This window comes from Medicago truncatula, chromosome 7, assembly GCF_003473485.1.
Source record: "Medicago truncatula cultivar Jemalong A17 chromosome 7, MtrunA17r5.0-ANR, whole genome shotgun sequence".
In the NCBI taxonomy this organism is placed as follows: Eukaryota; Viridiplantae; Streptophyta; class Magnoliopsida; order Fabales; family Fabaceae; genus Medicago; species Medicago truncatula.
In genome coordinates this window covers 36,038,030-36,062,043 of record NC_053048.1, presented here as the reverse complement: position 1 = coordinate 36,062,043, position 24,014 = coordinate 36,038,030, and the positions used below count along the sequence as shown (strand labels likewise).

At 33.5% G+C, this 24,014-nt stretch overlaps 2 protein-coding genes and 1 non-coding gene across 11 annotated transcripts; 2 read left to right on the top strand and 1 right to left on the bottom strand.

Moving 5' to 3' along the window:
- The first annotated feature begins 1,927 nt into the window (after positions 1-1,927).
- On the top strand, positions 1,928-7,425 carry LOC11433194 (uncharacterized). 3 transcript variants are annotated; one of them, XM_039828330.1, is made up of 8 exons: positions 1,928-2,592; positions 3,034-3,330; positions 3,652-3,719; positions 3,889-5,497; positions 5,614-5,753; positions 5,885-6,062; positions 6,247-6,366; positions 6,480-6,644. In XM_039828330.1, the coding sequence occupies exons 2-8, from the start codon at positions 3,180-3,182 to the stop codon at positions 6,491-6,493; spliced, it is 2,280 nt and encodes a 759-aa protein (XP_039684264.1). In that variant the 5' UTR covers positions 1,928-2,592; positions 3,034-3,179; the 3' UTR covers positions 6,494-6,644. The 3 variants fall into 3 exon arrangements, with proteins under 3 accessions (XP_039684264.1, XP_003623967.1, XP_024627312.1); XM_003623919.4 differs by having other exon boundaries at positions 1,929-2,547; positions 6,247-7,425; XM_024771544.2 differs by having other exon boundaries at positions 1,929-2,592; positions 6,247-7,425.
- Positions 7,426-14,593: 7,168 nt separating this feature from the next.
- On the top strand, positions 14,594-14,665 carry TRNAN-GUU (transfer RNA asparagine (anticodon GUU)). Its single transcript has one exon. It is a non-coding gene; the product is annotated as a tRNA-Asn (tRNA).
- A 4,599-nt stretch (positions 14,666-19,264) lies between these two features.
- On the bottom strand, positions 19,265-23,860 carry LOC11435596 (uncharacterized). 7 transcript variants are annotated; one of them, XM_024771332.2, is made up of 6 exons: positions 23,755-23,860; positions 22,651-22,798; positions 22,324-22,538; positions 21,080-21,161; positions 20,075-20,154; positions 19,265-19,972 (listed from the first exon to the last, which is right to left on the bottom strand). In XM_024771332.2, exons 3-6 carry the CDS (start codon positions 22,449-22,451, stop codon positions 19,711-19,713), a joined length of 552 nt encoding a protein of 183 aa, XP_024627100.1. In that variant the 5' UTR covers positions 22,452-22,538; positions 22,651-22,798; positions 23,755-23,860; the 3' UTR covers positions 19,265-19,710. The 7 variants fall into 7 exon arrangements, with proteins under 7 accessions (XP_024627100.1, XP_024627101.1, XP_003623964.1 ...); XM_024771333.2 differs by having other exon boundaries at positions 22,651-22,803; positions 23,755-23,849; XM_003623916.3 differs by lacking the exon at positions 23,755-23,860 and adding an exon at positions 23,403-23,688.
- Between the last annotated feature and the right edge of the window lie 154 nt (positions 23,861-24,014).

Sequence of the window (24,014 nt, the reverse complement as noted above, 5' to 3'; positions counted from 1 at the left end):
GTTTTCGTAACAGAAGCAGTATACTAGTATTGTTTTTTCATATAAAAAATTTGTATCGTTTTTGAGTAGATAGGTTTTATATGACCTGCATAAATATTATTTTTATTTCTTATTTTATACTATTTCTTAGAAAAAAATGATACACTATAATATAATGGATTTAGGTTAACTAAAGTATGTATATAGTTTCCTTAAAAAAAGTATGTATAAATTTTAAAATGAATTTTGTATTTTGAGTTGTGACTCATGGTCATTGATTATGGCGTGCTTAAACAGTTTAGTTCAATTATATACTATTAACACAAATTACTACTATTGGTCATTGATCATTTTCAGCATTAGACCTTTTTATAATGAACTTTTACAGTTGTCACCAAAATAAAATGTGTGTTTTAAATAAATGTGTAAATGTAATTATTGATAAAAATGTTGATAATTTGAAAAGAAAAAATGAAAATGTTAGGCCGGCCTATAATTTGTTGTGAACTGTACGTAATTTTTTTTTGTTTACAATGATAAAAGGAAGAAACAACAAAACAAAACGAAAAAAGGTAACTACTCCTGAAGGAACAAAGTGTCATCGACATTGCTTATGAGAAAATTCATAAGAGCAGTAGGAGGCGACTCATAAAGAAGAAGATCAACATTAGAATAAGATTCAAGCTTTGCCATGAAGTTTGCACGCTGTTTCCCCTCTCTAAGAGCGTGAGAAACCGTCACATTGATTTGGTGGAGCAATTGTTTTATGTCTTGGATAAGGACAAGCAAACTCCGCATAACCCAAATCATTTGCCATGGTTTATACCGAGATAGATAGCAGAAAGTTCAGCCAGCAAGATATCATCTAAGTCTGGAATAAAACCATAGAAGCCCGCAAGGAATAAACCCGAGTTTCCATCCTGAATTGTATATTTATATGTTGCAAACTTTTAACTTACTTATTTTTTATAATTATCAATATTAATTCTTGTACCCTACAATATATGGAATGTTTGTTCCTATGAACTTAACTCAATTGATAGAAATAATGTATAATATATGCAGGGGTCGAGGTTCGAACCCCAAACACCCCACACCTTCAGTATTTTCACAACCAACTATGTGCCTTCGTGATTTCTCGGGATAGATTTTCTCGCAGTATATAATAGTACTAAATTAATTATACTAAAATACAATCAAACATGACATAATTAATTATATACCTTTATAATCAATTTTGATCTTTCTACAAATGGAACCAAACATATGATAATCCTCATCACTAATGAGTCCTCGAGATGAAACTCGCCTAAATTTTTGGTTTGCCAAAAAGATCTGTAATTGAATATCATTTTTGTTTATTTTACTTTAACGAGTTTTTTATTCTAATATGATTTTCAACATATCTTTTTGATCGACTAAAAATTTAGGCAAGTTTAAACTGTAGTTGAAAATCATATTTGAATAAAACTATTATTTGGAGTAAAATAAAATACAAAAATTGAGTTAAAAAATTACTTGAATGAAATAAATTATAGATTTATGGAGGAATATAAATTTAAATTAGATGATCAGATTTAAATATAATACAAATCAAAGAATTACTGAGTATGAATTCTACTAGGAAGAGTACAAGACATACCTCAAATAGAATTACCTTATTCAAGAAGTAATGAAAATAAAAAGTTAATTGAAAATCACTCTTAAACCTGTTTTTACATAAAGAGTTTTGTAATCAATTGCAGATTCAATTCCTATAATAGATATCTGCAGTTACGCTCGGATAATATCTGATTCACACCAAAAATAAATAATTGGATCATGTAATAAACATTTATGTTGAGTAGAATCAAATTACAATCACATCATTAAAAATACAAAAACTATATGTGGAATGTGGACCCAACATACGTAGGATACCTTAGTGTTAGTGTCTCTTTTCTTCTTTCTTCCTTTTCTGTCTGTCCTTCAACATAACCAAACCCTGTCTTCTTCAACAACACCCCTTCCCCCACTCTCTCTCTTTCCCTTTTTTTCAATGCTGGGTCGGTGCAACTTTCCATTTTTCTTCACTTTTTCGCTGTAAAAAACAAACCCACTTGAAAAAATCCTTCATTTTTCTTGTCTATACTCTTTGCAAAATTTGTAGCAGAATTCCACCATAAAGTTATATTTTTCATTGCTTTTGCATTCATCAATTCTGTTTTGCAAAAATCATTGAGTTTTATCTTAGTTGGTGCCAATCTTTTGTGTGTATTTGAAGCTTTTTTCTATTTTGTGATTATAAAACTTTTCCATTAAGTTTAATCATTAGTTTTTTTTTTCAATATTGGAAGAAAGTTGAGGTGGAATCTCTGAACTTTTGAGCTGTAAATCTGTTGCAAAGAGTTGGTAATTGAAAATTTCAGCTTTTTCTTTGAAATTTGAGTTAATTAAGGCTTGTGCATGAAGAAAAAAGGCATTGAATATTGATACCTTTCTCTCCAAAGGAAGTTTGTATTGTTCTAGCTAGATAGCTTCATTCAATTGTGATACTTTGGGAATGAAATTGGAATTCCTTGATGCTTTGTAAGTGAACTCATCAAGCTTTTACTCTTTCAGCTTGAACAATAGGTACTTAGTGTTAGTTGCCATTATTTTCAGTCTTTCTAACTTGATTTAGTTTCATCTTGTTCCATTTTCTAACCCAAATTTGTGTGTTTTGAGTAGTTGATGATTCATATGACCAAACTATATACTACTCCGGACTTAAATATAAGCAGAATTCGGTCAAATATGGACCGGATATGGATCAGATACATGTACTTCTTTGCTTATATTTAAGTACTAAGGGAGTGTGTTATTGAGCCTAAATTTTTTAATCATGTGACATGGTTTTTTGAATCAGATGATTTAAACAAACTTGTTTAGCATGAAGAGATTAGTTTGGTCTGCAAATATTTATTGCATTATTTGTCCCTTCTTGTTTGGGTGTTGTTCACAAACTAAGATTTTGGAGCATTTTCTTGACTATTAACTACATTTGTTTATTGAATGTGTTTGTCCATCTATCAGGTTATGCAAGATTGTACCACTGAGGAGTGTCGTTTGAACATAACCAACAAAAGGCTTAGATTGCCTTTTTAGCATCAAAGGAGAAGGAGAATTGAACCGATCGATTCAAACGGAAGTCAACTGTGCCAAATCCAAATAATTTCAATATGGCAAAGAGGTCTCAAAGATTCCCTGTGCAGTATGAGAAAGATCAGTCAGGTTGTATGTGGGGATTTATTAGTATGTTTGATTTTCGCCATGCTCGCTTTACTCGGAGGTTGATTGCTGATAAGAGGCACAACAACAAGCATGCTCTTGGTAATGTTTTGATGAAATCAATGTCTGACTTTTTACTTCCAAATAATTTGTCAACTTTGCTCTTGTCATATGTCTATATCCAAATAATTTGTAAATATATAATAAAAATGTGGCCGTGCTAAACAATTTGGACTGGAAAATCTTGATATACTTTTGTGTTTTTCCGCATATCTTTTCAGGAATACATTGTTTTAGAAGTAATGGTGCCATGTGTGATGTCTGCATATCACTCAATGTTTGAGTTCATATCGTTCATCATAATATGCTTTCGTTGCAAATAATCATCACATTCGTTAAGCTTTTATATTTTTCTTTCTACAGGTGCTGTACTTACCAAGAACAAATTTGAGGCGTTGAGCAATTTGGATGAAGAATATCAAGCCAATTTGGTAAGTTTGTTCATCTCTATGATTATCCAACTCTGGATCTTTTTTCTTTCTTTCAGCCAAAAATCTGTAGTTTAAATACACGAAAATTGAGCACAAGTTGCATTGGATTATGATTTCCTTACATTATGCATAGTCATGTGCTGATATAACGGTATCGTTTATGTTTCAGGACAGAGGAGAGAGTAAGAGACTAACAGTTGCAATTGATGCTGACAAGCTTAGTGTGAAGAAACTCATAGAAGAAGAGATGTTCATTGACCAGGATGAAATAAAGAATCAAGGTACTGATTTAGGGTCTGAAGATTCCCTGAAGACAGATTCTAAAAGAAAAAGAAAATCTCGCAAGAAAAGCCGAGATATGGACACCAATGATCCGAGTGCGACTTTGAAATCAGAATTCTCACATAATCAGCACTCAAACCAACAATCTAAAGATAATATTGATTTGGACAAGATAATGGAAGATTTTTGTCAAATTGAACGTGCTTGCTCCTTGATGCATGACGATGATAATAGCAAAAGTCATGATCAGTCAAATCAAAAGAATGTCAATTCTGAAGAGCTTGCAAGAGATGCAATTCATGATTTTGTGAATCAAAAGATATTGAATGGGAAAGATATGGTAGAGGATAAAAAATTCCTTTGTTCGAATGAAGTAATGGAAACACTTCAGGTTATAAGCTCGGATAAGGAATTGTTTCTAAAACTTCTACAAGATCCAAATTCACATTTACTGAAGTATATTCAGGAATTGGAGAATGCTCAAGGGAAAACTGAAAAAGAATACAATTCTGTTGCTAATTCCAACTTCACCGAACAAGACCTTCACAATCTAAAACAAACTAGGGAGATTGTCAGCCGCAAGCATCGTAAATTTTTCTGGAAAAGGGTAAAATCTCCATCGAAAGTTCCAACAAATAAAAATACAGAAACTGAGATTCCAAATAGAATTGTCATTCTGAAACCTGCACCAACAGGCATGCAAAATTCAAAAAATGAAAGCAATGTTGATTCTCGTGATATTGTCCATTACAAAGGTCCTTCTTCTGTGAGAGTTGGTTCACATTTTTCCCTTACAGAGATAAAAAGGAAATTTAAACATGTTATAGGAAAGGAGAAGCATGGAAACCACGAACGAAATGTTGAACGTGAAAACAACGGCTCAAGAGGAAAAACCATTGGTAACGATAAATTTGAAATGAGATCTCCTAATAAAGACCGTTTCTTCACTGAAAAAATTGCAAGACCTATGTTTGATGTTGTAAAAGGAGACAAGATTGCTACAGTGAAAGACTCCAAATTTAATGCACAACGTGAAAGCGGTTCTACTAAGGGAAAGGTTTCAAACATATACGTTGAGGCAAAGAAACATTTATCTGAGATGCTAGATAATGGAGATGATAACACAGGCATTTCTAGCAGCCAGATTCCTAAAACCCTTGGCAGAATACTAGCTCTTCCTGAGTACAACTTCTCTCCTCTTGGGAGTCCTGGAGGGAATTTGGAGCATCATCTTGTGACTGCACATTCAAGACTTTCATCTTCAGATAAAACTCTGGAGGATAATGAGGATCACTTGTCTCCCAAGGACGCAACCTCTATTGATCAACCAGACAAGGAAACAAGTAATTCAGCAAACCAGTCAAGTGTTTGTGGTGAAAATGAAAGATCTAATGAAGTACTAGAAATTGAGTCAGAGTCAACTTTCTCGCATGAACTTGGTCATGTTGATACTTCCGAAGCCGGTTATTCTGTTGGAGATGAGATAGTTGCTGAAGGTACTAGTTCAAAGTACATGATTCAAATTATAGATGCTATGATAAACTTCAGTCTGTGTGTTCTTGAGTACATTTACTTGTATTCTTTCATTTATCCTATCTTAATTTTTGTGCAGGTAATGTAGAATTCACAAAAGATATAAATGTTTTGGAATCTTCCTCGAATCCAAATGGTTGTATTGCCGGAAAGGACCAACAAAATCATGATATTGCAGAAATTCCTGATGATGGTAGATGTTCTGAGTGCTTGAATGAGGTGATTTCACTCACTTGAATATATGTTAACATAAATCACTGATTTGGGGATATCTTTGCTAAGATTGCTTTCAAAGCCTCTTTAAATTTAAGATTTTTTTTAAAGTAAACTATCATTTGATTCTTTTACAGGATGTAAAAGAAGAGAATCAACCATCATCTCCACTGTCCTCCCCTTCTCACTCTTCCATCACAAATACAATTGAAGAGCTAGAAAGTAGTACAGATGTATCTGGTCGACCAAGTCCTGTATCTGTACTCGATATACCGTTCTCCGATGATGACCCTGGCTACTCCGCATGTCAGCCTGGTAAAATTCCTGCCCTAGAACCTTGAGGATCATCTGGCTATGTTCTTAAAGTTCAAATAATATTTTCAAAACAAGATATTCCCTGCAGATAGAGACAAGTTGGAAGTGTTTTAGAAAAACCAACTAACCTCTTTCGTTACCATATCAAATTTAATCTTGTAACACATTCATTCATGATTTTCAGTTAAACTGCGAGTACAGCCACTACACATTCGATTTGAGGAACATGACTCTTCACCAGTGGAGCGATTCGATAGAGGAAAATGTTGTTTTGAACAAAATGAATTGATATATGAGTACATAAATGCTGTCATCCACACCGCTGGCTTGACACAAGATCAACTATTGATGAAATGTCTTTCGTCGGACAAGATACTAGATCCTTCGTTGTTTGATCAGGTAGAGTTCTTCTCAAACATGCTTTGCCATGAACAGAAGCTCCTATTCGACTGTATCAACGAGGTTCTCATGGAGGTTTGTTGGCATTACTTTGGAGTCTCGCCTTGGGTATCATTTGTAAACCCTAGTATAAGGCCAACTCCAAATATGAAAAAGGTTATTCTCAAGGTCTGGGAAGGAGTGTGTTGGCATGTCCTTCCTTTGCCCCCACCGCACACTTTGGAACAAATTGTCAGAAAAGACATGGCGAGAAATGGAACGTGGATGGACCTTCGACTCGATGCTGAAATAGTTGGTTTTGACATGAGTGACACCATTCTTGCAGAACTGATGGAAGATACAATATTGAGTCTTGTGAGTCAAAGTACGGAAAGTTAATGTTATGTGCTTCAATTTGAATTGAAGGACAGCGAGAGCGGCATTAACTTGTAGATGACAAATCAGAGGAACATCATGCACCGGAGCACCATTAACTTGCAGAAAGTTAATGTTTTGTACTTCAATTTGAAGGGAGGTAAAAAAAATTATACATCATGCAGGAAGAATAATGAGGTGTCTTAAACTTTTTAAGGCATGAATGGACTTTGGTACTATTTTTTTAATCATTCATGATGGAACATATAATGAGAATCAGGATACTCAATAAGAAATCATGAAGTCACAAAAAAATGTAGGATGCTAGCCAGTCACTTGCTTCTTGCAAAAGTACTAAAACAGCAATTTTATTTGGTGTGACATACTTCACCCTGTGAGGGCTAAAGATGTTTGATTGTAGATTTTGTAAAGTTTGATTTGCTGATCACATTACCTGGTGTGTTATTTTTTTGTTTGACACGATACTTTGTATATTTGTTTTTTGGTTTAACCTATTGTATTGAGTGTGTGTGGAAATAATGAAATGTGAACTCAGCTTACCATAGTATCCAAGAGAACAAGTAGAAATATGAATAATATGTGACAATAAGCAGCTGGATGACTGTAGGATACTTCGAATATGTTTATCTGAATTATAGTTTACTGATTTTGCTTCTTTTTCATGTACCTTTCTTCAAGGGAATGAGATGTTCAACATCAATCTAATTGAAAATCAACACAAATATCAACGAAAGAGAATAAGCTTTAATACTTTATTGAATATTATTCACTTCACAAATGTGTTATTTACATTGCAATATAAGTCGTATTTATAGAATAAAATGAGGTAAGTTACAAGTACATAGTCATAGAGAGCCATAAGACCAAATGACAATAACAAATGAATATACGTATTCATTCATAGGAGTTAAGGGATATAGAAAGTTTAGGAAAAATGGACATCCACACTTGTATTTAATATTAGACTATTACTTTTCCCACCTTGTTGCCTTCTCGCGCGCCCTGCAAAAATTTCATAAATTCCAGATTGTTAGTGTTTCCGAAATATATAATCCAGACAAATACGATATGAATATTTTGTGTCTTTCTTTAATGTCAAGGGTCTCTGTTGACCGTTATACGACCCCCGCATAAGCTGCAATGCAATTACAGGGGTCGTATAAGCGGTCAACAATGACCATGACACCGCTAACACTCCTAAAATCTACCTAAAAAACTAAAAAAATTTGAAGAAAATGTAAGAAAGGAGGGTGAAGAAGAATGAAAAAAATGTTGAAGATCCAAGCCTTTTTATAGCCTAAAACAAGTCATAGGTAATTTGGAAGTCAAGGAAAACGTGTTTTTCGTTCAAAACCGTCCAAAAAACGTATTAAAACTCCACTAACCGACATAACCTTTGGTGAAACGTCACCGGCCAAAATGTTACTGAGGGTTTCCGGATTTTATAATCCGGAATGCATGAAGCTATTCCGGATTTTAAAGTCTGAACTATATCAGACCCTTTTGTTTGGATTGTTTTCGATGCAAATGCCTTGAAAAAAAATAGAACAAAGGTACATAACATAAATTGAAGCAACATAAGACAAATAAACGGTTAAAAAAAACCATAATAACAGAAATGATGAATCTTTTGGGAAGGTGTTTTCAAGAGGATTTCTTTGAGTTAGATCTTGTTGCCATGCCAAATGACATATTCATTTGGTAGGCAGCAAGATCTAACTCATAACAATCTCTTGATATTTTTGAGTTATCTATGTATCAAGGAGGCATCAAGGAGTATCTATATATTTTTGACAGCATGCTGAGGATCTTCATCATGCTGTTATATAGAGATCTATATATTTAAAACAACATGAGAAAGATTCTCATAACAATGACAAAAATTTGCATGGTCTCTTTGATGTGCTTGTTTGTATTTTTGACACATACAAAAGATCTTCATCATGCCGTCAAACAAAAAGCTAACTCATTTATTTGCGACATCATGAGGAAGATCCTCAGCTTAATGTCAAAAATTTGTGTTTGTGTGTTTTGATGGTGTTGAAGCTGAAAACCGGAGAGGATGTATTTATAGAGGTCCTTGGATGTTGTGGACCACAAAAACTCCTGGTGCAATGTGGTCTATACAAAAGAATCCTATGTTGAGGTATTCCGGATTTCGTTTTCCGAAACACACATACGCCCTAAGCAAATCCGGATTTCGTAATCCAAAAATCATATCTTTGGTTATTTTATCGAATAAATGAACATATTTGACGTAAATTAAAACATAATTGACGTAATATATATATATATATATATATATATATATATATATATATATATATATATATTATTCAAAATATAATGTAACAACACATAACTAACACGCAATTAAAACAACATAAAACACGGGATTAAGTAAAACATAGCACATTATCACGGATCATCTAAACTAACTTCATCCTCCTCTGGTCCCTCCAGCAGAGCCCGAATCTCTTCATAGATCCTGGTCCGGTGCAAAATTTTCAGAATTTGTTCAGCAGATCTAACCAACGAAGCGTCCAACTCGATCGGTCCTCTTGTACTGTGCTGACCAAAGACAAATAACATGGTACGCATGTCGTCGTCGTTCTTGAGTTTCATCCAGCTGAAGCGATGAGATCCGGCTGAGTTGGACGATGGACATCGATATTCAACTCCGACCACCCTCCTCGTGTCTTTGTGATTGAGTTGATGGTTGATTTGATCCAGCTCATCCTTCAGCCCGGAGAGGGTGGCATCGTCTCGAATCCTAAACAGATGGGGTGGTGTTCCACCGCTGTAGTAGACTGCTGCTAGCTTGGTGTTCGGATCAAAGCTAGAGAATTCCATGTTTTTTTGTCTGATGTAGTTTAATTGTAATGAAAACAGGAACCCCTATTTATAGAGGTATGTGAGCGTTGTGGACCACAAAAATTGTTGGTGCAATGTGGGACACACAAAAGAATCAAATGCTGAATAAATCCAGATTCTAAAATCCGAACGAACCCTCACCATACTCAAAGTCCCAAGTTTCCCTTTGTTCACTCCAGTATCGTATGTTTCCGGAATATGAAATCCGGAATATATGTGTATTTCAGATTACACCATAAACTTTTTCAAACATTTTGGACGGTGGTCAAGTTGAAAAACGTGTTTCTACACGTTATTTGACCGGCATTGATGGCTTCCCCACGTTTTTTTTAATCCCCCTCCCCTATAAATATGCTTCATTTCCTCACAAATACTCACACCCTCTTCTTTCTCCTCTTCTCCTCTACAACGATGTGGTTCCATCGTTGGCCTTTCATACAAAGAGGCCTATTTGGAAATTCACCAGGGGTTATATGATCAGTCAATAGGGAAGGGGTCTGTCTGGGTGTGAGGTTGGTTTGCATGGGTGTCATGTTGACCATCATGGTCTCTTGTTCCCTAGAGGCCCCTGTGCCCCCTCTGTCTCCCCACCAATACCAAAGCTACTAGTATGTTCTATCAGGCAGCTTTGGTTTCTTCTTCCCCCCCTCTTTCCTCTCCACCGATGGCTGGAGCCACCGGTATTGCTTATGTAATAAGTTAAGAGTAGAAATATATTTAGGATCTTATGTAATAAGCTTAAAAAGCTTGAAAATTATTGTAATGTATTGTTCATATATTAATAAAATGAGTTGTTTTTATGTTTGTGTCTTTTTATTTCTGTTTTTTTTTTATTTGCATTTTATTTTACGAATTTTGAAGATTAAAAGTGTAACACCCCGTTTTCCCAACATAAAAATTTCATAACAATTATCAGAGTATTCAACACATAACGGAATGCTACACTTCTTAAAAATCATAAATGAGATAATTAACTAATTATCTTTCCAAAAATCATCAACATATTAATTCAAACTTTGCAGCGGATTAAATTCATTAACATAAATAAGTCTTTGGCACGTAGGCCTCATTAAAACATCTCTTAAAATATCCAATTTAAAAACATAAGCAATACGTAAAGGAATAGAAAATAGCCACAAAATATCTCATCCCGTTACGTATCAGAGCATCCTAAGACTCAGTGAGGAATAAGTCACTCACGACAGCAACACCAGCAACCTACTAACGATCACCTGCAAGTTACTCATACGAAGAGCAACATTTCCAAGCAGAAGGGGTGAGATTTCACAAAATAATAATATTAAGCATATAATTCAACAATTACATTTTACAACCTAAAATCATCATAATATTCATCATAGACATTAATATATCATATATCACATCTTTAATAGTTCATATAAAGAATCACAGCTTCAACAACTTGGTAACTTAAACATCTTTGACTTGACAAAGGCGACTCTAACTTGACTATGCAACTTAGACCTCTTATATGCATGTGGTACCAATCCAGGGCATCAAGCCCCCAATGTATTTGAGCGTAAATAGGCTCCCAGGGCATCAAGCCCTCAACTTTATTTGAGCGTAAATAGGCTCCTAGAGCATCAAGCCCTCAACTTAAGTGAGCAAAGGCTCCAGTGAAGGGATTTTAAGAGGGGATTTTCAAAATTTTAATCCTCTTTGCAGAAGAAATCCCATTGAAACGGATCTTGATTAAATCATTAATCACAAATCAAACAGAAACTTAAACATTTTAAGATTCATGTGTTTACCTCTTGAAGAGCAGAACCTTTGTAGAAGAAATATTTCTGATCACGAGCAAAGCAAAGCAGCGATGCCTCTACTCAGTTCACACGAACATAACTTCTCTGATGACCGGTGCTAGCCAATTCCAACGAAGATTCAGAGAGAACAAGGTTTAGAGAGCGGCGGCTAGGGTTTCACAACTTTTGTGAATTAGGTTAAGCACTCACAAAAAGTTAGTAATGCTTCAACACAAGGGTTCTATTTTTTTATAGAATCACTTGTGTGGACAACAAGACAACACTTAAATACACCGTACCTTACGGTGGACCGCGTTTCTCTATTTTTCGTAAATTAAATAATAAAGTCATATTTAATTATTTAATTAATAATAAGTCTCACTTATTATTTTATAAATAAGTCTTACTTATTTATTTCTCTCATCTATCTGTTCTTTGTGTGTGACCCTATAGGTTCCCGTAACGTTGACAATAATATTAAATCACATATTTAATATTATAAACAGTGAGCGGTATCTAGCAACACATCGCTGCTACCCAAGTGACGAGAATGTCATGTGATCTGACGAAACCTTTCTGTGATAATGATCATGTGTATAATTACCCTTTTGCCCTCATGTCTATATTGAACACAAGGCATAGACCGTGTCATCCTTGTCTAGTTCAATATTGGGCCCGTAGACATTTCTCCTGTTATGTAGGAGGGGCAAGTTCCATCTAGGTCACTCATGTCCCTCAGCATGATTCATGGAGTACCCATCAAGCAACTTTATAGTCATCCTGTTACGGACAACGTTTGAATGGTGACAAAGCACTCGACTCCAACATCTAGGGTACATAGTGGTTTCAGGTCGAAGGGTGGAATACACCACTATCACTATGAGAATATCTTATGACACTTTTCATAACTTTTACTATGTAGTATTCTCATGGCGGATCAATCCAATATAAATATTACTCCTAATATTTATATCTATGTGAAGACTTGATAACTCTTTATCCATGATCTGTGAGATGTGATCATCAGTCTACCTACATAATAGTCTCTATGCTTTAATGATATCCCACTTCTCAATAAAGCTTGACTACGGATACTTTGAGAATAGTTTCCTTATGTTTAATGGGGTCTCACAATTAAGTTATACTTAATGTTCCATTAAACTGACTAACTATTCTAGGGACTTTATTATTTTGAAACAAAACAAAATCAATAAAGAAATGCCTTGTTATTATATATATTCACAATATATATTTATATCAATATTATGATACAAAACCAAACCCAATCAATATAGATTGGCTATTAGGGCTTACTCCAACAATCTCCCACTAGCACTAAAAGCCAATCAAATATTAACTCAATATCTATTGGTCAAGTGTTAGTATCAAGCACACCATGGGCAAGATACTATACTAGCAGATAAGGAAATCTTTCCTATGTTGGTAGGTTATACTTCTTTCAATTTCCACTTTCAATCTTCTATCGAAAAGAAATTAAAGTGTCAAAGTATACATTTGGATCATTGATGAGATCAAGTTTTCATTGCTCGCAAGATTTAAACCAATTTTACCTCATACGAGATCAATGGAATCTGCAACGCAAGAAACAAATGTTTTCACTCAGTTATGAGCTAAACAATCCAAATCATATATATTTGACATCTGTAATAGAAACAACAACTATTTGAAGCTTGTACTTTTACAAATTTCATAGTTGATATCCTAGCATAACATTTATTCCAAATTACGATATGGATATACTGTACACCGATATGAATTTGAGTTCATAATATAAAGGTTTGCATTCGTTGTGCTGTTATAAGCTTGAATTCATTTTTAGACCGTGATTTGTCATTTCATGCTATGTGGGAAACCTTAATGATCCAAAAAGATATATGAATTTTATATGCTCCATTAATTTACTGTAGTGCTTTTTCGTAATATAAATGTTTGTACTCATTGTGCTTTTATGACCTTTTTGCCACTGCTATATGGGTTGCTTCAATACTTCTCTATTTTTGTCTTTGAAGGTTCTGATGTGTTTTAAAGATGGTGAAACACGCTCCTTTCATCTTCTTTAAAAAACGAAATATAAAAAATTTGCAGTTTCTCCTTCAACGGTAACATCTCTACACTTTTTCAGGTTTTAATTCTTGAATTTTTTAATAGTGGAATTGGTAGTACCAGAATGATTCAGCAAACTCTGCTTTTGTATGGATACCCTTTTGGCACCGATGTCTTGAAAGATAATTTATTCGTTGGACTAGGTAATGGAATTTTCACAAACCTTTCTGGTTTTTTAATAACTGGTACATGTTGTTAGGCTACTAACCATTAGGGTGCCTTGACAACCCTAAAGGAATGAATCTGTAGAAATTTTTTGTTAGATGGTTAGATGGATCTAAAAGGAATACCGTGGCCAATATATTCATAATGTAATCCATTACTCGATGACCGAAAGGAATTAATGAATATTATTTGTTTAAAAAATGGTGCAAGTGTTTGGATGCCTCGATACCCTAAAGGAAACACGATGAACAATTCATTCATAGTGTAAAAGTTGCTTATTGCCCTAAATGTGTTATTGGTATGAATTTGTATTCTTAATATAAAGGATGGATCCGTTGTGCTCTTATGACCCTGAATGCAATTTCTTAATTGTAAACTGCCACAATGAGATGGAACATAGGATGTCTCGATGACCCGAAAGGAATAGGAATCATGGATATTTTCGTTAGCCCAGATAATGGAATTTTCACAAACCCTTCTGGTTTTGAAAGGACTTTTGGCATCGATGTTTTGAAAGACAATTTATTCGTTAGCCAAGGTAAATGGAATTTTCACAAACCCTTCTGGTTTTATTGGTACATGTTGTTAGGCTAAACATTTTCACAAGAACCTTCAATCCTCTGCTTTATACAAATATAGGCAAATGCGGACGCAGAGATCGATTGATCAATATGAATCTCGAGAGTGGATGGTTGACCGCTGCACGGAGTGGCTTGCTATCGTTACCTTTTCTCCTGGTGTATGTCGAAAAGAATCACAAACCCTTTTTTGTTCGATCATAGGTTGGTGTCCAAGGAACGAGAGTCGGCTTCCTTAACTTAAGTCCATTGTTCCTTAGTAGCTCAGGGGTAGAGTGGTCGGCTGTTAACCGATTGGTCGTAGGTTCAAATCCTTCTTGAGGAGAATTTTGAGTTATCGCTTTTCTGACCTAGTGACCCTGTCCTTCCCCTGAGTTTCTAAACTAGCAGAATAGTGGGACATCAAAGGTGGAAAGTTTATTGTGTTTTTTTTTCTAGTTGAGACAATGAAAAGAACCTGCATGTTAGAACCCAATATGAGGTATTTAAGTAGAACATTCTTATTACATAGATACCTTACTAATTACGCAAACACCTTGGCACTGCAGCGACCGAAGTCGTGAAGTGCTGGTTTGTCATTTCAAACGTGCTAATATATTTGGAGAAGTGTGCCTCTAGATTCCATGAGAATAAGTAGTGACTGTAATGCCCCTTGGCCCTTACCCTTAACATCATGAGAGAAGTTATACATGGGGATAAAATAACTGTGATTTATCAATAGGAAATGTGTTGAAGCTTTTTTTATGTAATTTTTTGTGATAAAATATGACATGTGGAAGCTTTTTGAAAAAGTAAATTTAATTTGAGTTAAATACTTTGGTTGTTAACTTGAGATCTATATGCAGCGAAGGTAAATTTTCGGCTGTGCAAGCTGATAGCTGTACTTGAGATCTATATATAGCTAAGTTAAATTTTCAGTTGTACAAGCTGATTTGGGCTAAAGCCCAGATCTCGGGTGGCTCACATGCGTAAAATCTTCACAATCTTAGAGTCTGATGCAGTGGGTGGTAATCATCTTTGTTGATGATCTTTGCATAAATCATTCATGTGATGGTTTAATCCTACTATTTTTTAACCATTTTTTGTATCCCTTGATCATGCATGTATGCTAAATCAAGAGGAGGATTCTTGCTGGCGGTCAAGCAAAGACGACTTTGGAAGGAAGTTCTCTTTTCCCTCCAATTTCAGGTTTAGAAAACTTTGGAAGGAAGTATGGATGATTGATGGATACGTTTGGTACTGATAATCACACACTACATTAATTCCTTTTTCGGTGCTTTTCCTATTTCGCTTATCAACGTCATCTTGCCTTTCCTACTTCGCTTATTAAATATATGAATCACAAAAAACTTCTATTCCTATTCGCCAAACATTAATGTTTGGCGGATAATTCTTGTATCCTTTCAGCAAGATAAACAATGCCAAAAAGTAAATGGATGAATCAAGAAATCTTAGATCATGGTACTTCTACGTTTTAGATTTATATAAAACCTATTACTTTATTAGTGCTATAGCACAAAAACAATTCCCCTTTCTGAAACAACATCGCAAGCATAGTAGCTAGTAAGAAGAGAGATGCTGCTTTTAAAAAAATGTCATCATAAACATGAATATAAATATAAATATAAATAACTGAAACATCTTCAAGTGATTAAACAAGTTAAAGAGGGATGATATATGTAAAAATAAACTAATTGACTTAGGGAAGTGAATGTGCACGTATGTGGAAGAAATGTAACTTCGGTAAGAACTGAGTTACGAGTTTGATGAAATTTGGTTTCTAGATTTGTATAGATTTTAGTTTGTTTACGAGTTTGATGATTTTTTTGTGAATTTTTAATTATGTTTTGATAAAAAAGAATAACAATGTTGGTTTTTTATAACATAAACGACTAAATCGAAAGAAAAAATAAAAGACGAAAGTGTTAGCCGATTATAAAAAAAATATTACATGAGATTAAGTTAATGGACGAATTGTGTAATTTTGCTTATAAAAATTAAAATATTAATCGCTCAAAAATTATAATAAATATAAAACAGTAAAGCCAGTTAACTAATTTTTTACTGGAGAAAATTAACTAGCTATATTCTAGTATGCCCACAAAGTCGAGATTTTTAACCTCACATATGAAAAGGAATAATGATCACACATTATTTTTTGTACTATTACTGATCTAAAGATGTAACTAATTGGTCTCTCAACTTTATTGTTTCATATTTAACGAAATGTAAGACCTATTGTGGGTTTTTAGTGTCTCCACCAAAAAGTGTGGGCGTACTAAACATAAAATTTATGAAAATGTTTATATTTCCTCATTTTTGTTCTAAAATAAATTTATTAAAAACCAATATTTATCATCAAACAAATTCAAATTATAAATTTTGATACTCCAACGGTGAAACGAAATACATATCAGCATCACGTGGACGGCACATGAGTGCTTCGTGGTGCTTTCCCTATATTTTTACCTCTCTTCATCACTTCTTGCATATGTAACATCAGAAACATTGTTATTGGAACTCCTTCTTTTTATTGTGACTGTCCTTCTTTTTCCTTTCTTTCTATGTTATTGGAACTCCTTTTAATTAATTTATTTTTCTTTGGCATGCTTTGTTAATTTTCGTTAGTTGACAATTTAATTAAATGTGTCCTTGAACAAGTTCTGTCTTGGTGCTAAAGAGTTCAAAGTGGTATAAAGAAACTTATCAGCAATTAAAAGTTAGTAAAATGATTCGATTGAAATTGACTTCACACACCAAAAAGGGGTGGAGACTTTGTTATCTCTGACCCACATATTGTTATGAGAGGTGAAAGAAATTAATAACTCTGTTAAAGGAGACAAACATAAAGGTGTTGAATTGAACACAAAAAAAAAAGAAAAAAAAAAGGTTGAATTGAAATGATTTTTCTTTTTTTAAATTGGAGCCTTCATGTGATCTAAATATACATGTGTAACAAAATTGCTCAAGCAATGATGAGTTTGTGAGGGAAAACCGTGATTCCACCTCCACAAAACACACTCTTGGTCTTGGAGGCCTAAGAGTTTAAGTTGTGACAAAAACACCAAAAAAGAGATTAGTCTCGTAGTAAATTAAAAGGAACGGGGTTTTAGGAGTATTGAGAGATTATCTTGTTAACGTGAATGCTTTTTAATCGATCACTCTCCTAAATTTATTCGTGAACAATTTTGCCAACATTTTATACACATCTTATATTCTCTGTTGATTATATTTTTTAGGGAACAAGACAGTGAATGATACAATGCAATACACCCTTTAACGAGAAGTTGAATAACAAGGAAATCACTCTTGATGTCGTCCTAGCAATCCTTGATAAATCCAAATGATACACAGTCAAAATCGGACTTTTGAGGCCATCATAATCCAACATTGTGTGTGTTTTTAACCTCTTCACTAAACCATCTACCCGTGCTAACGCACCGGTCATATGGAAGGTAATATTTGACGGTAATAGATAACAAAATAGTTTAGATGAATGTCATAATTGTCATATAGTATTTCATAACATTAAGAAGCATAGACGTTGATACTGTACCATAACATAATTAGGTTAAAATTATGTTAAGTATATCGAGACGGATTAACATTTATAAGTAAGAGATCTCCCAAAAAATAACATAATTAGGTACATAATTTTATTTTACTTTAGATAAACATTAAATGCAAAAGCATTAGGTTAAGTATAGCGAGACGGATTAACATTATAAGTAACGTAACATAACAAGCTAAGTACAGATAAGTTAACATTTATAAGTAAGAGATTATGTTAAATATAGCGAGACAGGTTAACGGTTATTCCTTTCCAAAAATACAGCTTATAATTAGGAACATAATTTTATTTTAAATTAAATTAAATCTACAGTTAATATAGTAAAGTCACGCGAAAAAATTAGGTTAAATCTAGGGTTAATATTGCGTGTTAACTTTTAGAAATAAGAGAGAGGGGACGACTTCCTTTTGATTTTAATAAAAAATAGGTTTATTTTGTTTTTCATAAAAAATAGGGTAATTAGTTTTGTTTAGGTTTCATAAAAAAATAAGGGTCGATTTTCTCTTGTTTTTAATAAAAAATAGGTTTGTTTTGTTTTTCATAAAAAATAGGGTAATTAGTTTAGTTTAGGTTTCATAAAAAAATAGGGGTTGATTTTCTTTTGTTTTTCATAAAAAAGGGGATCAATTTTCTTTTGTTTTTAATAAAAAATTGGTTTTTTTTTTGTTTTTTAGTAAAAGGAAATAATAGGAGTGATCTACCGTTTTTTTTTTGTTTTTTTGTTATCCCATAAGTTGTTCCAAAATATAAATATTATTTTTTTATTGGATAGTAGTATGCAAGTAGTCACATGATTTTTTCATGTCCGCTTAAAATAGTTATCATGATCTTTTTTAATGAGTTGTATCTGATAATTTTTTTAACAAAAAATCAAATTAAATAGTACTGATAGGCCGGCCCAATTTTTGTATGGGTTAAAAAAGCTCAAGTGTGACCCATTTTTTACAGCTCTTATTGCTCCACCTCAAATGGAAGTTTTATTTGGAGGGAAAGATAAAATCGTCCTTATTAAAGGAATGGCCTATTTCTGTAAGCTATGGAACATTAGCTGGTTACCTGATGGCATTGGTTGCATCATTAGGCTTTGTTCTTGCTCATCATAGTAGGTTGCTACATGGTAGAAGTTAACTTTCATCCATCTTTCTATTAAAAAATAAATAATCATTTTGGGATTGTTTGTGTTATTTTGTTGACTGAAGTTTGAGTTTCCATGACCACACATAACGCTAATTCATGGAAGAGATAAGAGAGTATTATCTGGTACTGACAATACATCACAAGATCTATAAGCTACTTAATCTAATGGTTCTCAAATATTGGTCTAAGTTGGATCACTAAATTCATGGGTCCAAATTATACAAACAGAAAAACCATATATTGATGTATGTTCCACAACAGGAGGCACCAATCATTTGCTAAAATTAGTACAAGTTTAAACGTTTACAATGACAAACAGACCAAATATATACCACAATACATATCATTTCCAATTTGAACATTGCTGTTTATTTCCCTTGTCACAATTAAGATCCTTAACAACACTAAGAGGGGATAATTAGAATGTGGTCACTAAAACCAGGATTACTCACTCATCTAGGAATTCCTAAGGTAGCTAAGTTGCCAATTTGGTAGGTGAAGAGCTAAGTTACTTTTGAATATTCTCCTCAAGTGAAGAACTACATTCCAACAAATGGCTAATGAGCAATGGCTTCCAAAAGAAAAGTACTGCAGACAGCAAAGTAAATGCAAAATAAGCGAGACAACGCAAAGCCTACATAAAAATAGGATTCATAATAGTGTCACTTCTGCTTCTTATTTCCCGGTATAGATAGGGTCACAGGAGCTGGTGCCTTCCTCTTTGCAAAAGCATTAGTTCTGCTTTCGTCTTCGTTGTCTTCATCATCATCATCTAAAACGCCACAGGAGTTGGTGCCTTCATCTTTGGCAATATTGGCTGCTTTTCTTTTTTCAGCAGCCAATTTGGAATGCAATCTCCTTTCAACGGGATCATCTGAAAGCACTACATTGGATTGTCGTGGTACTTTTGCACCTAGACCAAGCCTACAAAGACGTGTGATGGTAAAACATAAAGTAGTTAAATATCAAACAGATTTGCAAAACCCAAATTGTTAACAACTTAACAGCGGTGGTGATTATACTGACCTTTGAGGTCGACCCTCCGTATCCACATTTGTTGTTTCATCACCAGCAGATCCGCTCATATTTTTTACCCATACCTCAGCCTGCCAATCAGAAATAGTGACAAGTAAATCACAGCAGCATCAAGCAATTCACAATATTTGATAAAATCCCTCCTAGATTATACTCAAAAAAATAAAAAAATTAACTTTTGAGCTAAAAGGAATTTGAAGATATACATGAGTTATCCACTCACCCGAGTTTGTGACAAGATTTGGATTTAAACATATTTTTTTACTTTGAGGATGAGAGTGAGAGTGTAGATAAAGAATTATATTACAAATCCAAATCAACCATAAATTGGTTCATACTGAGATCCAACATAATGAATGAAAATTTCACATATTTCTTTCTGAAAATTTCTCAGGAGATCAAGAGCCACGGCAAAGGAGCCTGTGTGAAAATTAGAGGGTAGTGGAAATACACGTAACTTCCATAACAAATAAATAATTTTTTCAATCTTTACTTGCATGTTAAATTAAGGTTACCAATTTTTAAAACACTTTCAATTTCATAAAATAAGATTATGGGAAAGAAAACAGATTTTGTTATAAAATTGAACATCATAAGCTAAGAGACACTAGGAACGAATTTTGCATTTTATTGAAAATCAAATATCACTCCTCTGTTATTTATTTTAGTTTTTTTGAAATGCAGCCTTCTAAGATATCTTCATAATTTTGCATATAATCAACACACTCACTTCAGAAAGTAAATATAAATCAAACGGAGTAAATCCTTCAGAAACATGGAAATCATTTTTTAGAATAAACTCCGGAAAACAACTATGTTGTTACCTAATACTTGCCGCAATCTTAGCAAACAGATCTAACAAAACATTCATCGCTATAAGTTACTACTCCAAAATCTGAATGAATGCATATCAAATAATTCACCAACCACTTCATAGACATAAAGTACATAAACCTTATTCTTTAGTAATAGCAAATGAGCAAAGATAATATTTACCAATTTCAAGGCCTTATTCAACTTAACAATTGGCGGAGCATCAGTTTTCTTTGGATTTTCCGTAACACTCATTTCTAGCTTCCTGTGGGTTGATAAAATTGAAGAGAAACAATTAATATACACAAAGCTATGTTACAGCATCATGATTTGGGTCAGTAAATAATTTATAAAAATGTATGACAACACTTTAAAAATCTCTACTATATCTTCAATCATTAAAAAAGTAGTTTTAGAAAAGAAAAGAAAAAAACAGCACGCCAACCCCGAATAACAGGCTTTCATCCTTCATGTTTAACACAATTCTGAACCTATGATACTTCGGTTTAATGGCATCATTAACAAAAAGTGGTTTTGCCAAAAAGAAAAAATAAAGTGGTAATAATTAAAAAATAAAAAGTTTTGCTTATTTAAATGATAGAATGAGACCAAAAAAAACAAATAATAGAAGACACACACACACAAACAATATATAAATATATACACAAACTCCTCTTTGTTATAAAGAAAGGGCTGGCTGGGGTTCGAACCCCGGACACTCCACTTATTTATAGCGTAATTTGATCCATGTAGCCGACCCAGCTTAGTGGGATAAGGCTTGGTTGTTGTTGTTGTATACACAAACTCCTGCACAATTGCTACCATTCTCTGGTTTTATATGGAAATCATATGATTATTACTCCTAACTTTTAAGTCAAAATACTATTTCAGACAGTACTTTATTAATTCAGCATAATAAAGCATTAAATTTCAAGAAGCAAAATCCCACATGTGAATGTGATGCCATTTTCTTCAGTTATTAATCACCACATCTAGGAGGTTAAATATTTGAACTGTTCCTACAAATTTTAATTTAACAATCTCTAGTAAAATACTGAGGCACTGTTTTGAAAAAATAACAGAACCTAAGATGAAAATAGGATTGATACTTAACCATTATATAGAAATAGAACCAACATAATTAAGGAAATATACATTGTTCGATCCTGTAATAAATACTAAAACTAATAACTATAATATTCTAATTACTTGAGAAAAATGAACCAGCTTTGTAATAGTTTTCTAGATTCAGAATGACATCAAGTGAAGAAAATCAATCGCTATTGCAAGTTAATAGCTAACAGACACAGAAGCATGAGAAGCTGTATCACAATTCAGAATAGGCAGTACATTATCGCACGTGGAACAGTCACAATCAAAATTGCAAAAAGATTCTAAAAGGACAATGTCACTTGAGAGTATCTTACCTTGAACTAACAGGAAAGTTGGGTGGCAAGGAAGATGAATCAATTCTTCCAATGTCTCTAGCCGATGGCCCACCAATTGTATTGTTATTAACTGCACTAGTGCAGCTGCCAGCATGATACCTTTGCATTTCCCTCGACTATAACCGGCATACTGCCTTCAGCATCAAGCCACTACAAGTAGCAGTGCTAATTGAACTGCTTCGTTGAAAATATTCCTGTGCCATTTCCAACCAAAGCAATTATAAAGCTAAAAACTACAGTGAAAAAGTGTAGGAAAGAGATTTAAAAAAACGACACATAACTGATTTAATAATTACAGCAACTGACCTTACGTGTCAAATCTATGCCAAATTGAACAGCCTTCAGCTTCTAAAGAATATGTAATGAAATTCTAATGCCCCAAAAACTATAAACCTCGATCTTGAGACACAACTTGTGGACCCAAACGTGTAATGCAGAGCACTACTATTCTCACCTGAACTACAAAAAGAGTAACAAATTTAACAAAAACAAAAGGCTCTAATGAAATCACCCTAAGAACCATTAAGAAACACCAATTTTGCATCAGAAGAGTACAACTCATAGCCAATGAGCATGTTCCAATAAATAAAATAAAGAATATACATACTCTAGTCTGAATGTTTTACTTGGAATACAAGGAATACAGCATATTGTAAACTCTTGTCCGCGTTGAATCTACTTTCCAACATACTAATTACCAGAACAAAGAAAACCTAAATAACTAACAATGTAATGCTTTTTTTCTAAGAAACAGTTCAAACATACCAATGAAGTTAGAAACCTTAAATACAAAGACACCTCCCCTATCTACCAACCCAAACATGATCTCATGAATCATACAAATGAATTAAACTATGGACATTGAAACAGAATTTAATCATTACAATTGGAAACATTGCATTAGAATTAAAATGTTGCTACACTATGAAATTCGACAAAAACCCATAAAATTAAAAGGGGCGAATACACCCATATGAAGTGGAACTTGAACCGTATCATATAACATTAATAACACATTATGATTAAAAAAAGCCCTTTTTTAAGCTTATTTTCCCTACCAGAGCTAAACAATGAAAGGGGCAAGAATTGAAGAGACAACCCACCAGCTGAATCGTTGAAAGATCTCAACTTTATGATCAGAAATCCATGTAATTTCAAAAAAAAATCTACAAAATCGAATCTAATTCTACGAAATTCGAACTCCTAAGCGCGATCCAAAAGCTAGGGTTTTTTCAGGACGAAATTGAATAGTTGAAAATTGGGGTAATGGAAGCGTAAATAAAATTAGGGTTTTTGATTGAGAATTCCGCAGAATAAAACAAAAGGGGGTTTCGTTAAAAAAAAAATAATAATAATGGGAAATTTAACGGATTTTGAAGAATTAGAAAGGGAAAGTTTGGAAGGGTATACCTGGAAAGAAAAAATTGCAACTTTGACAGAAAGAGAGGGAAAGTGTAAGAAAATAGGAGAGAAAAGAAGAGGGTTCTTTGGGGGTGCTAAGTTATGATGGCTTTGACTTTATTATTATTTTTTAACTATTTACTTTTTTTTCATCATATCTATTTATCGCGCGTCCTTGTTTACTTACGTTTGGATTATATATGAAATGTATGTTTCCCTTATTTTTGGAAAGAAAACTGAATTTTTCACCGATTTGAATTTTATAATCT